The 15038-nt window shown below is 35.5% G+C and overlaps 1 protein-coding gene across 1 annotated transcript in view; it reads right to left on the reverse strand.

Annotated features, from left to right (window-relative positions):
• Positions 1–15038, reverse strand: part of Nrg (Neuroglian) — a 119806-nt gene that overhangs the window by 47771 nt on the left and 56997 nt on the right. Inside the window, exons 11-12 of the mRNA XM_089096452.1 lie at positions 7013–7124; positions 2601–2788 (exon numbers count right to left, since the gene is read on the reverse strand). Of these exons, the coding sequence (XP_088952578.1) occupies positions 2601–2788; positions 7013–7124 (300 nt within the window). The remainder of the gene's footprint in view (positions 1–2600; positions 2789–7012; positions 7125–15038) is intronic.

A 15038-nucleotide genomic window follows, 5' to 3' on the forward strand; every position in this document is an offset into this window, starting at 1 on the left:
GATACACAAAAAAAAGACGATAACAACTCATATTTGCGAATAAAACAGGCCAAAACTTCATCAAATCTGGATACTTGGACCTGAAATCTTTATTGTTCTTAAACGTTTTTGATACCTGATCGGAAAAAAATCCTCTGATATTAATCCCTACCCCCTAAGATTTGAATGTGGATATATACAGTTCAGTTTAACTTCTTCTCTTTGCTTGCTTTGTAGAAAAAAGGGCAATACTTTTTCTCCCTTAATAATATTACAATGTAGTTTACAATACACCCTGTTTCAGCATTTTAAATTAGAGAACTAACTCTTTGACAACAGCTACGAAAAACATGAAAATAAGAACTTAAAATCATAATGTTTCAAAAAGACAAATTACAATTAAAACATAAAAGAAGCTGATAGCTTTCTAAAAGTTATTATCTAAAGCAGATCAAGAATGCAGTTGTTCTCCTTTCATTCAAATAAAAAATAGAAGTAATCAAATGACTTAAATAAATTTCCAACAAGAACCGAAATTACATATAAATAAAAAAAGACAACATTTTGTCGTTTCTGAAACGAAGGGTGTATTTCATAATCTCGACTTTACATGACATCAGATATATATATATATATATATATATATATATATATATATATATATATATATATATATATATATATATATATATATATATATATATATATATATATATCTGTAAAAATAATGTGCAAATTAGATTTTATCCCTATGCAGAAATTGCAATCTAACCTTCAAATGCAATCTAGTAGACCAATTTTTTAGAAGACTGAAAAATTTTTGTCATCAACCTGCATCCTTTGATAGCTGAATCAGCTGTTCTCGAACCCCTGACTTGAATGCAGCGTTATGTAACTTCATGACAGAGATCCTAAAGATACGTTATTATTACAACGCATCGTATTCTTAATGCTTGCAGATATCAAAACAATACTCGTAGACACATGACGATTAGTCACGCTTTAAGATTAAGATTAGTCGCTTTAAGTTTAGTCACGCTTCATCCGTACAAAATACGGGCCTTCATTTCGATATATACCATTTTGACACATGCTAATTTTGCTCATTACTTATGATACTCTTTTGATAGAAGCGCTGAATCAATTTTTACCAAATCACGGCTGGTCTCTCCTGTCTCTTATGAAGTAAAAATGCCTCTACAGGTGTGCCTAATGTACAAATACACACTATACAACCTATAGAAGTGCAAAAGGTTGTTTTGGGACAATATATCAATTACATCATTTGGTTATGGACACGAGAAAATTAGGTAATAGTAAATATAAAAAAATAAATAAATAAAGAACTCTTATCTTTGCTTTACTATCAGTCTGCTTATCCTAAAGTGAACAAGTCAATCAGATTTAAGGAGATCAAACTAATTGAATTAAGTTGATGCGTTTTAAAATAACAATACTCGAATTTAGCTGTAACTCAGTATTTTTTAATGTATTCGTGCACAAGGTTTTAATTCATTACTTATCTTTCGTTACTCGAAAGATTTCAGCAATTGCTGGTGTGCTTTGTAGATATAATAATAATGATAATAATTCATTTATAACCCTTAGGATACAAGTAAAATTCGAGTAAAACCTTTTAATCCTTATAGCCATTAGCCATTATACCCCTAACCTTATAACCATTATACCCCTTAGGATACAAGTAAAACTGAAGTAAAAAAGTACAAGAAAAAAGAAGAAGAAAGGAATCAAAATGAAAAAAATATGGTCAACTGAAACTGAATCAAAAGCTCTAGACAAATGATGAGCAAAGATATGTAGGCCATCACATCTCTTCGAAGCATGGGCTAAAAGAGAAGAAAGAACACTATGGGCATGCTGACAATCAAAACCCCTCTGAAGGCCAGACCAATTTGTTCCAAGCAACCCTTAGAATTCTGTGAAGTTAATTCCTAGCAACAGAGAACCAAATCCATGACTGTTAAGGTCTCTTTTATTCTTCAAAGCTTGAACTGCAAAATTGCGTAACTACTGTTTACACACCCCTCTGAAACGTGTTAAAAGGTCTATTCAATTTAAATCATATCTAAGGGATATAACTTCAACCTCGAAATGTACATTTTGCGACTTGGTCCACTACGGTACTGATCCATCCATTTAGCTTACAAAAGGCTTACGTGGATAAGCTATGGACAATGCCCAGGACCCAAGGGCGGATCCAGGATTTTTTTTTTCGGGGGGGGGGGGGACGGGGGAGGTGTTTACTAATTTTTGACTTTTTCGGGGGGGGGGGGTACTAATTTTTGACTCAGTTTTCGACTAATTTTACTGATTTTTACCTAAGTTTTACTAATTTTCGACTCGATCAAAAATTTCGTGGGGGGGGGGGGGGGGTTCAAACCGGGTACCCCCCCCCTGGATACGGCCTTGCCAGGACCCCAATTATTTATTTTCCAACGACGGGGACGGGGGGGGGGGGCTTAAAAATACCCTGATTTTATTTTAAGGAGTTTTTTTTCTTTCTCAGGATTACCCTGTATTTTCTTTTATATCCAACACTCTACCATAGATTGCACGTCATAAAAATAATACTGAAATTAAATTCAACTTAGAATACTTACAGTAAATATTCTATCAGTAGCAGGAACACTTTCAAAAGAAACTTCCCAAGAATCAGGAGTGAAGCTAGTATTGTGTTGTACAGTGTACATAATAATTGGCGAACGATTATCTCCTTGAGGAATCCACTCAAGAACGGCATCTCTCGGGTTGCACCGTACACCGACCAACTTGGGAGCGTTAGGTACATCTGAAAAAGAAAAGATAATAAAAAAAGTTTGCGACATGAAACCCTCTTTCCAAATTACCCTATTCGACGCAGGGAGAGGGAATGCTAAGCCTTTTTTATGCTATCAACATTCTGATGATGTCCTGTTCTTTCAGAAATTTTGGATTTTCTCACACACCCTTCGTCTAAAAAATCTCAGAGTTTCTCTAGTTTTAGCCTGTGGGGCAGCTCCATTCCCGTAAGTCAACGCATGGACTAATGACATCCACGCTTCACACATGTGTACTCAAAAACACTATCACTTTCGAGTATTAAAAAGGATATCTCTGCTTTAAGACATTATTTGTGTCTAAGAGGAACTTGTACTCTGACAAAAAAAAAAAAAAAAAAAAAAAAAAAAAAACCAATAACAACAACAACAAAAACTATATTACAAATATAGGAAATCGTAGCTTTCTAAGAATAGAGAGGGCCCGAAGGCCCTCTGTGTCTATACTTGATAAAACATGGCTGCACAAAGATTTTTGTCAGGGGGGGGGGACATTCTTGGGGGGGGGGGGGGCTCAACTTTGATTAAAAGCAAACAACCGGAAATTATTTGAAATTTTAGTACATGATATGAATAAGTAGAATAGCACCAAGATTTCTGGTGAAATAAACTTATAGGAAGTATATAACAGCACAGTAATAAGTCAAACGTTAAAACACCTAATATAAATTTAGCTTCTGCCACTGAGAGCTAAATTTGAAGTCACTGGGTTAAGCAACAAACAACCACTTAAAAAATAGCATCAATGGACCACATATAATACCAGTTGTGTCATTTCTAGGCCCGCATGTAGGTGTTGTTTTCAGGGACAGGGAGGGCAGAAAAGATGTGTAATTATGTCGAAAAGATAAAAAAATTCTAGTAAGGACTTTGGGAGGGGTTAAGGACCTTTCCGCGAAAAAGAAGTAACACCTAGTACGAAAATGTTTTAGAGTACTTGATTATGCCTAATTTTAATTGACCAAAAACGAGAATATTATTGAAAATATTACAATCTGAAAGCTCTTTTGTCTCAGATCATGGACCACACGAAGAAAAAAGATGTTTTACTCTTCTTTAGATCCTATATGCAGTATAAAAAAAACTTATTGCATTAACTTCGTCAATGCTGCTGCTATTCATTTCAATTCAATTTATTCAAATAAAAATGAAACATAACACCAATAATAATAAGGATCCTGTAAGCGAACTTGTTGAGGACCATAACAAAAAAAATATTGAAAATGAACAAGAGAAAAAAAAGAAAAAAGAAAGAGAAAACACGGGTAAATTAAAGCAAATTGATTAAAAATTTAGAGATTTATAATATCAAAGTTTAGTAACATTGTTATACAGCGTGCAAAAACTTGTGGATAGCTCGATACTGGGGGGTATTATATTCCATTGAAGTATAGATTTATAAATGGGGGATCGCTGGGCGGAGCTAGAGACACACTTGGGGACAATAAAGGAACGGTTAGATGAACGCAGACACAGGCCTTCAGAATTATTACAATTAAAATAAGATAATAATTGGGGAGGAAGGTTTTTTATGGTAAGCGGAGTATGGAAGGGATGAATTTAATTTTTTAATGATTAGTTCAAAAGGGATAATACCAAAATCGGAGTACAAGTCCTGGGTGGGACAAAGTCGGGGCAGCCAAAAACTGCTTTGACGGCATGGTTTTGGGCAGATTTTAATTTGTTCGTAACTGAAGAATAAATGTTGCCCCAGACAGATCCGCCGTATGAGATATGTGGATAAATAAAAGAGAAATAATGGGTTACAAGGGATATCAGGAGGAAGAAAATTATTAACAAGATTACTCATACTTACCTGTCGCAAGATTATGGCTCTGATGAAGGAAACATGAGTTACAAATGATAGGAGGAGTCTATGTGGACACCAAGAAACTTGGCAACTTCGACCTGCGGGAGGAGATTGGTGGAATATTTTAGTCCAAGTGCTTGCTGAGCTTCATTTTTTTTGTAAGGGGTTCGAAATAATACAACCTGATTTTTCTTGCTGTTAATGGTCATGCAGTTAACGAGATACCATTCCTGTACTCTATTCAGAAGGATTTGAGCAGAGGTGACGACGTATGGTAAATTAGGGCCGGTGATGAAAAAGTTGCTATCGTCAGCAAAAAGTACTGGGTGCACTGATGGACCCAGGCCTGTAGCCAAATCATTAATATAAAGGAGAAAAAGTATTGAAACAGGAACAGAGCCCTGCGGGACGCCCCTCCGGACAGGTAGGGGATGCGAGGTCATGCCGCCCATACTCACACTCCCAGTGCCGCCCAGTACTCTAACAGAGATATAAGAGCCGAACCATGAGAAAGGGATTCCACGAATCCCTATGTTCTTGAGTTTACTTAACAAAACACTGTGATCAACAATGTCAAAGGCCTTAAAAAAATCCTTAAAACGTATAAACTGTGTGGCGTCGATTAGTGCATGAGCAGTTGAAAATTTGGAACGGAAGCCATATTGATGAGAAGAAATCAACGAATCTGAAGGATTAATCCCAAATAAAAAGGGAGAAAGACATCGAAAGATAATTCTCTCGAGCATTTTGGATATAACTGGGAGAAGTAAGATTGGACAATAATTACTTATCTCAAACGGATCGCCTTGTTTATGAATCGTGATAACAATTGCTGATTTAAATATTTCTGGGAAGACTCCATTGGTCATAGACAGGTTTGCTATGTGCACAATGGGTTCACAAACATAGGAAGATGCGGTTCTAAGAAGCTTATTACTTATGCCAAAGAAGTCAGGTGTACTTCTATTAGAGAGAGATTCGATAACTTGAAGCACCTCTTTACTATCAGTTGGAGAGAAAAATATGGATCTGGGATTCTTGCTAGGGTGTACTGACTCGGAAGGGGAACAGGAGTTAACATTTGGAATTTTGGTGAAATAATTATTATAAGCACTCGGTACTGAAAATGGGTCAATTAATCTGCCAATGATGTCCTTAAGGTTAATAGGTATAGATCTTCAATTCCTTTTTCTTTAAAGAATTTCATTTATTGTGAACCAAATTTTTTTGCAAAATCCCTTTGCAGTGAGATTTTTGAATAATAATAATTTTTTTTTGCTTCCCGAACGAGTTTGGTATATAAGTTTTTGTATTTTTTATAATTGGATAGGTCAATAACGCAATTGGTTTTGCAAGCTAACTTATACAGGTAATTTTTACGGTATGAAGAGATTATCAGGCTATTGGACATCCAAGGGTGTGCATGGGTATTTTTTTAGTTTGATTCACAGACTGGAAAGGTTGACCTGATAAGATCACTCTGTCTATGTGTAAAGCCATTTGTGGCTGAATTAACATCCTGACATTCCAAAACCTTGGACCAGTCAAAGGATTTCAAACGATCCATGAACCGGTTCATATTCCCAAAATTATATATTCTATTAGACGTAGGGGTATTAGTTTCTAGGGTGTTGAGTAGTCGTTAGGGAGGATAGGGAGAGATAGATAGGAAAGTGTTCCGACAGGTCAGAGAATATTATTTTGGAGGACAGGTGGTTTCCCAGGGAAGTGGATACAAAAATGACATCAATTACAGTAGCGGTAGACCTCATAGGATCAACTTTAGTAGGAAAAAGGATTGTTGGAAGAAGACCACTTGAGGTAAATGTTTCAAAGAAGGTATCACAATCATTATTATTGCTAACATTTGGTAAATTACAATTGAAGTTCCCATAAACTATTGCCTTCCTTTGTGGTAAATTAATAAAACTAGAAAAGTCATCAAACAGATTACAAAAGAAAGGTGTCGGAAATGAGGGTAGTTTATAAAACAATAAAAAAAATAATATGTATTTTAACTTTCACGTCTATCAAGCATGCAAGTAGGAATTTTTTAGCGAGGACACGTTGAAAAAGTGGTGGGGAAAAATCAAAACAGAATTATTAAATGAAAAATAAAATAAATAATGGGAAATTAGTATCTTTTACATTTGCCCCTTGTGTACATAGTTAATGAAATATGAATGCAGGAAACTTTCGGTGGGGGAGGGAGGGTAAAATCTCAGGGGGAAATAATTTTGAAAAAAAACAATATGCAAATTATATGGAAAATGTAACACATAATGGGAATAAGCTAATAAAACAAGATATTTCGGATGGGGAGGGGGGGGGGGACACACATAATATATATTTACACTTAATGGGGATCCATATAATATATAGATACCTTCAACAATGAGACTGGCTTTGGCTGTAGCTGAGTCAAGCTCTGTTCGGGCAACACAAGTATATTCTCCAGTATCAAGCTCTGTCGTCTTGGTAATTGTCAGCGAAAAATCCTTAAATGAAGAAGAGTATGGTAAAATTACTGAACCGACATTTTTTAACGAGGCACATCATATCCCAAAGAACCTGCTCTCTGGCTTAAAAAAAAGGTGCAATTTCACAAAAACCGCAACAGTTAGCTGTCTCCAAGACTCATCCAAGATCCGTCCTTCTTCAATAGCATTGAATCAGGTCTTTGACTCTTTCCCCTTTGCGACATATAAGGCTTTATATCTGTTGCTACCAAACTTTTTCAGACCCTTATTTCACTGGCCTTTTTATTTTTTCGTCCTGAGCTTTTAATAGACTCACTTTCTATTTCATTCCCTACCCCAATTTTTTTTTTAATAATAGCTCATATTTCAATACATAATTAAATGATTTTGAAAATTACGTTAATAAGCCGTGACCACTCTTTCTAATATATTTTACTTAAGCCACTCACTTATGAGGCTCCCATAAAAATATTGCCATCCAAAAGTTGTTCTCTGCCAATGGGAAATAAGTTGTATTAACAAAATGCTTGAAAAGGCTATACTGTCCCGTTTCATTTCTAGATGTAAAGGGTTTTATCCAGATTTTAAATTTGGCTTCCAATAGAAAACAAATTTTCAACACTCGGCTCTTGATTCTTTCCACTATATTTTTGGACGTCTGAAAAGCTTTCGATTCCTTGACCCAACAAATTCTCCCCTCTCAATTATCGCATTACGATATAGGCTAAGAAGAAATTCTAGCGCTTGGTTTGATTCTTATTTGTCTGGAAGAGTTGTCTCTGTTAAGGCAACATCTACCCAAAGGTAATTTTTGTCTGTTTTCTACTCACAGATAATTTTATGCTCACAGTCTCAAGTTGAGTTTAGTGCTCTGGTAGGATCAAGATAAGATAAGATATTTATTTCGAAAAATGACTATCACAAGCCCCGAAGGGCCGAATTCGCATTTCGGGGTCATATAATAAAAAAAGACATAGAAATGGCACAACAACTAAAAAACTGGCTAAACAATGCCAAAAACAACAATATCAGAAAGGCAAAGCCATTCATTAGTCTAAAAAACAAAAAGTGTCGAATTTAAGAAAGTTAAAAAGGCACAAATTAAAACAAAACCAAAAAAGAAAATTGAGATAAAAATAATGTTAAAAAGGTTTAAAAGAGAATATATAAAAAGGGGAGGGAACGGAAGAGCCAAACGGACACCAGCATGGGTATCACCAGTAAAAAAAAAAAATAAAAAAAAAAAAATAATATATCTTATACAATAGGGGTTTTTTTGATAAGGAATGAAGAGGCCCAAGGTTTTTTTTATATCTGGAGGTAGAACAACGGATGGGGGACAAGATAGGGATGGGTTCAGAGACAGTACGTGGCAGGCGGTGTCTGGATGGGGAGTGTCTTTTGGGGAAAATATTTTCCGTGCGAGGGTTTATTAGTGCATTTTGTGCGTACCGGGGGCACAACAGTCCTCACTTGTGCTCAAAAGTTTCCAGCTTGACTTTTTTTAGAAGGTATTCAGCTGTGACTAAAGTTTCTTAAAAAATAATTATTGTTACTCCTTTTTTACTTTATTCAATTTTTTATTATTCATCATTATACGTGCAGGGATGACCCACTTAAAAACCATCTTCAAGATGCAGGTGGGCAAAGGAAGTATAAATCCTTAAAGAATGGGATGGGGTGATGTTAAATTTATTCAAGAGCTTAAGGAGAGACATAGACGCATTAGCTCTACCGACAATATCTTTCACGTGGATATCCCACTTTAAATTATAGGAAATTGTAACCCCAAGTAATTTAAAGGAAGACACAGAAATATCTGGGGGGAAAGGGTCAAAGAATGCGGGAATAGATTTCAAGAAATTAATCGTCATTATATTTTATTTAGTGGAATTTACTTTCATATTTAGGTTCTTAGTTTCATGCAAAATGTGGGATAGAATTTCAAGGGGGTCAGATTTAATGTTTATGTGACTTACTTCGAGGATCGTCATGTCATCCACGTATTTCTACCGTTGGGGGAATTCCTTAAGGATATCATTAATCAAGAATAGACATAAGAGTGGCTCCAATAAGGTTCCTTGAGGAATTCCAAAATACTCATGGAAGGGATTAGAGAAAATATTTTTGTATTCAAAAAATTATGATCTATTTGAAAGAAACGATATAACGCTATTTACTAACAGAGGATCAATTTTAAAGTTAACCAGTAGTGAACAAATGAGGATGGTGTGGTCAACCAGGTCAAAAGCATTTTGGAAATCAACTAAGACAAGGTTCAGCCAGATATTTGGTTTATCAAGGTTACTTACGATGGTATGCATTAAGTGCAAAGGTAATGGGTGGTGGAAGTTTTCTTTAAGTTACCAAACTGCCGGGTGTCAATACCCGGACAAATTTTTATCCTTAAGCTAGTCACAGAGGACACCTTCATAAAGTTAGGAAAAAACGGAAATGAGAGAAATGGGGTGAATTTTGGCAAAAGTCAGACCAGTACATTTCATAGGGACAGATTCTATAAAGCCTTTTTTCCAGCAACATGATAATTTACCACATTTTGTGATATGTTTGACAATATTTGATAAAGGCTTTGTAATTTTCTCCGGAAAGGCTTTATTTAAGTCAACTGGACTGTCCAAGGGACAAATACATGATTTTCTAAGCTTAAGAATTTTGTTTATAACATCAGAGGGAGAAATAAAGGGGAAGGAAGTATTGGGCTTGTTAGAATATAGATCTTTGACTTTATTATTATAATAATTAGAAGCTGCTTTTCTTAATTTTTTTCTTTAGGAACTTCCTTAGACTATTAGCCTCAGTAATGCGACCTGCTTTGAAAAAGTTGATTTTTTTTCTTATAAGTTTTTTAAGACTCAGTTATATTAGGCTTATCTGCATAACACGTTTTCAATTCTTGCTCAGGCAAGTGGACTTCATAATTACTCCTCAATAGATTTTGACGGGAAAAAGCGATGTAGTCAACGTCATTTGTGTGATATACAGAGGACCAATTTTCAGTAGTAATCCAGGAGCCAAAACTGAAAAGTCCTGAGACAGTGAGAGGTCTATAAGTGGTTTCAGTTATAGAAAACGACTGTTTAACTTTAGCCAGCGGAGATAGGAAAAGGCTAAAGTGGTAACTACCCCCTAGAGGGGGCAGAGTGGAGATGGGTTTGTAAAGTTTCGAAAGATTAGTGCAAATTAAATCTAGAATAGTATTGCCTTTTGTAGTAGGGACATTAAAGACCTGTTTTAGATTAAAAGCATTACATGTAGAATCAAGTCTTATATCGTTTGCGTCACCCACAGGAAAATTCCTGTATTTGGGTATTTAGATAGTACAAAGTCAGCACTTGCATGAAATTTTTCAATAAAATTTATTTTGTAAGCGGATGTCTGCTTAGGGTCGTAATAAATATAAAAAAGGACAATTAAATTGAAAGGACGCGGCAAGACCTTAGGTTGAACATACAAACACAAAAATTCATCATAGGGATTAAGACACGGAATTGGGATTCCACTTGTATATTAATCATTAAGGATAAAGAACAGAATTCCGCCACCTTTCTTACCCAGAGGGTGGTTTTCAGGTCTCAGTTTAATAAATTGAGAAAAATTGTTAATTTTTAACAAGTGCAAATTTTTAGCTTGAACTTCAGTAATAGCTATTACATCTAATCTATATATTTTAGAAAGGTGGCTATTTCATTTATTTTTTGAAAGTTATGGATTGCACCGTTGCTCAACAAAAGTTTGGGTACTCGAAAACGACTTGTGAAGGTACCGTTTTTACTCTTTACTTTTTTTATGTAATAGATGCGGTCAGGGGTTCTAGTGGACTTCTTGACGGGGGCTAAACTTGAATAGGGAGAACAACAATTATTAAATGCAAAAGGTCTCAGACCAGAGTCACCCTGGTAGGGTGGGCACGAGGGATTAAACGCATGGGTCGGAGGCGGAAAAATAAGGGAGGGAAATAAGATGGTGGTATTTTCAGGGGGTTCAACTTGGGAGGGGTTAACTGGAGTGTTAAGAGGGAAGGGATTTTGCTGGTAATATGGGTTTTTTTTTCTGGGTGTTAAAGGTAGAAGTTTTTTGAGTGAGCAGGGTGGATTTGGGATAAAAAAGGATGAGTATGCACTGGCGAGCTAATTTTATTAATTGAATGATGGGGGCTCCGCTTTTGGGTTGATTGAGAACTTGTAACTATTTTACTATTAAAAATTTTACTGCGCCTGGCTATAGCACTATAATCCCTGTTTTTCAAATGTAATAACATGCACATAGTCTCGAAACAAAGGCCACTTTGAAATTTATGGTAGGGTTTGGAATGGGAGCAATAATTGTCGTTACAGTGACCAGTAGTTAAAAAAGACATACAGGGGTGAACAAAGGTACAATCACTCTTTTTATACACTTGTTGGCCAAGTGAAAACGGCAGGCAATAGAATTCTTCCCTGATTTGGCTTCAGGAACCAATTTACTAATAATACTCAAGTTGTCACTGACCCCTGGAACTGGAATATTGGCTGAATTCACACTTAAATTGTCACTGACCTCTGGATCTGGAAAATTAATTGAGTTCTCATTTAAGTTGTCACTGACCTCTGGAACTAGGTGACCGATTAAATTCATATTTGAGTTGACACTTGCTTCATTAATATTCATGTGTTGGGAGTTATTGTTTTTCGATTGAATTGCAGTTTGTTTCAAATTGGTGTTTTTTTTTTATTCGTATTCAGACTTAAGTGTGTTCTTAATCATATTTTCACTTATATCAATTACAGTATAAATTTCGTTGGTAACTAACTCGAGTTTTTTTTTTTTAGCACTAAAAGGGAGGGGAGGGAAGGGTCGCATAGGAGGCTGGAATCACAATTGCCACAAGGAAAATTTTCAGTCTGGCAGGAGGCATCATTAGAAGGCTCACAATTATATTCAAAATCCGTCTGGGTGCTGGCATCTTTAGTTTCTAGCAGAAAATCAGTCTGGCAACACTGGTTAATACTGGTAGGGGAGTAGTCTGACACTCGCTATGGGCTGCAATGAAAGTTTACCATCCCTTTGGACAGTCGGGTCACGGGGGGGCGACCTGATACCATCTAATATTTCTATTAAGGAAGAATTTATTTCTCACAATCGGCGTCGAAGGGTATCGCTAGTTATTGAAGAATTTATTCCTGACAATCGGCGTCGTGGGGTATCATTAGCTTTCGAAGAATTAGGGGTGGTATATTCTTGATTTTTGGTGATGTTTTGTTTCGAGGAACAATCCAAACATAACCAGTTCTTATTCCACTGGGAACGTTCTATCCCCGCACATTGCTCATGAATGGAAGAGTTGCATGAACAAAATACCAGGCAATTGATTGTTGCCCTTAATCTACACTCAGGACACACTCTCTTAAAGTCCTTTGGTTGTCCTTTAGTCATTTGGTTGATTAATCAAAAGGGTTAAAAAAATTCAATTCACCTGATGGCTGGTGACAAAATCCGGAATTTAGGTCATTGATCTTACTATTACGGTTACGAATCAAAAACCAACAGTTTGTTGCTGCCCGTGTCACCCCAAATCTTTCCATTCCTACAAATGTAGATCTCCATCAATAGGTGAGGACACTCTAGTGGCCTTCGCCAACGACGAAGAGAACGGAGCCAGAGATCCGTATCAAACTGACGGTTTCATTGGAGAGAATAATTCTATGTGTCCAAGCTAATTGCCTGGCCCTAAATGTTACCAAGTTTAATCTCTTTATTTTTCTCACAAATTTTTCAAGCTTGGCCCCAACTATCAGAAATTCCCTTTTCAAGGGTTTCTCTAGTGATCGGTATGAAGGGTTCCTAGGTATTCTTCTTCATGAGAATCTTTCCTTCCGACATCATATTTAAATGAACTTTCATATTTTCCATCTAAATATAAGGGGGGGGGGGGGTCTTCACCCTATGATAGCATGTTAAGATGTATGTCTATTTTAAAGGAAATAGATGAAACTAGCCATGATCATGTTACCACCCGCAACACAATTATTTTCTGTAATTGTACTTTTGTGAAAAAAGTGGTGCTTTTGACATGAAAATCATTTTGACCGGTTTATTAGTTTAGTATCAATTTCCATCCCCAGGTTTTCAGAAACCACCAAGGACATAAGATACGAAAAAGGATAAAAATCAAAGGAAGAGGAAGACAGTTCGGAGGCTTACTATTACAAAAAAAAACATATTATAAATAATTTTTTATAATAAAGTGAGAAAGCTGTAATTTCAGTAGGAAGGCCCAAAAAACGAAAATTTGCAATTATTACAAATGATGATTCTCTATCTTGACAAGGATTACAACAATTCATAAACCAACAACAAGAAAACCAAAAGTTTGAACCTTAGTACACATCGTTGTTAGAAATCGGACTAGTTTCAATAATCAAATATGTTTGAACAGACAGTAGTATGAAAAGACACTAAATTGCGTAAAGAGCAAAAAACTGGTAATTGCTAAGATATTTGTATACATTTTAACAAAAGAGAGATATATATATATATATATATATATATATATATATATATATATATATATATATATATATATATATATATATATATATATATATATATATATATATATATATATATCATATCTAATTAAAATAAACATATCAAGGAATCTCAGAATTCTTAGAAACTTCAGAATATAGTTTTCCTGATTCGATTCTAAAATCCTTGTTTCATTGTTTAATTTAGTCTTACACTTTTTATTGCCCTACTGTATCGATGTCAACATTTTCTTCCCTTACCACTCCCTAAGGTATACAACAAAGCAAGGAACCATATCCTTGAAACAAATAATTCTGTTAGTTAGCCATTGCTTGATTCGATTTCACTTTGTATATTTTCATGTGTCTTACATTTTTCTTTAATTACACGGATGTTCCTGCCACCCTCAGAACTAGTTCAGCTCTTGTCTCTGACAATTCTGCGTACTATATTCATAATTCAAGTAATATGCGAATTACATTCCGTCTATCAGTCAGATCAGACTTTAGTCCTCTAACCTTTTCTCAGTCTGTCTGGAATATTGTGCCTCAGTCGGCTAAAAAAGTGCCACTAGTTTTGTGCCTTTAGAAGAATTGTAAACCCATTTTTGATCTCTGGATAATGTTTTTTTTTCTTAGTTCCAGCGTGCGGTTGATGTCTCTGGGCCAAGCTGGAATCGTATACTGCATTGTTTACTGCGCATGACATTTTGCTCCGGCTTATTTTTTGGCGGGTAATTTTAGTTTTTTTTTCTCCATTTTTGTTTTTTTCTTTCTCCTTTCGTTCCCGGCCGTGGATTCTTGTTGGGATATAAAGTTGCGTCTACTCTTATTGTTTATTATTGTTTTCTGACTATATATGAACAAATATCTATCTTTCCATCAACAATAAAGGAAAATAGTATTCCAGAATAAACATTGAAACTAAATAAAAAACAAAAAGAGCTTCCCTCTATCAATACATCCACAAAATAAATAGACTTATACATGAATATAAAAGTTTAGGATATAATGTTCCCTTGTCGCTTCGATAAACAACTTCACAAAAATGAAAGTTTCCCCAACGGGGACTAATACCTATACCACCTTCGAAAGCCACGGAGACATTGAAAAATAGAAGCAAAAAGTCATTCCTTGAAAGAGGAAAATATCTTTCCCATGGGGAAAATAAAACGTGATGATATTACGCATATAGACAGACCGATAGCAGCTACCTCCGCAATAAGGATGTATGTTGTCTATAATTTTAGACACAAGGGCAAATACTGACCTCATTGGTGAGCCTCATTGGAGTTGTTAGATCAAGAATGAGCCTTTGTATTCGTTTGTTTCAAGCAGCATCAGCAGTTTTCCACCTCACTCTGGCATCGGAAATTCAAACGTGTCGTAGAATTTGTTTAACCGT

Source organism: Artemia sp. Qi Xiang Cuo, chromosome 11, assembly GCF_049724085.1.
Source record: "Artemia sp. Qi Xiang Cuo chromosome 11, ASM4972408v1, whole genome shotgun sequence".
Taxonomy (NCBI): domain Eukaryota; kingdom Metazoa; phylum Arthropoda; class Branchiopoda; order Anostraca; family Artemiidae; genus Artemia; species Artemia sp. Qi Xiang Cuo.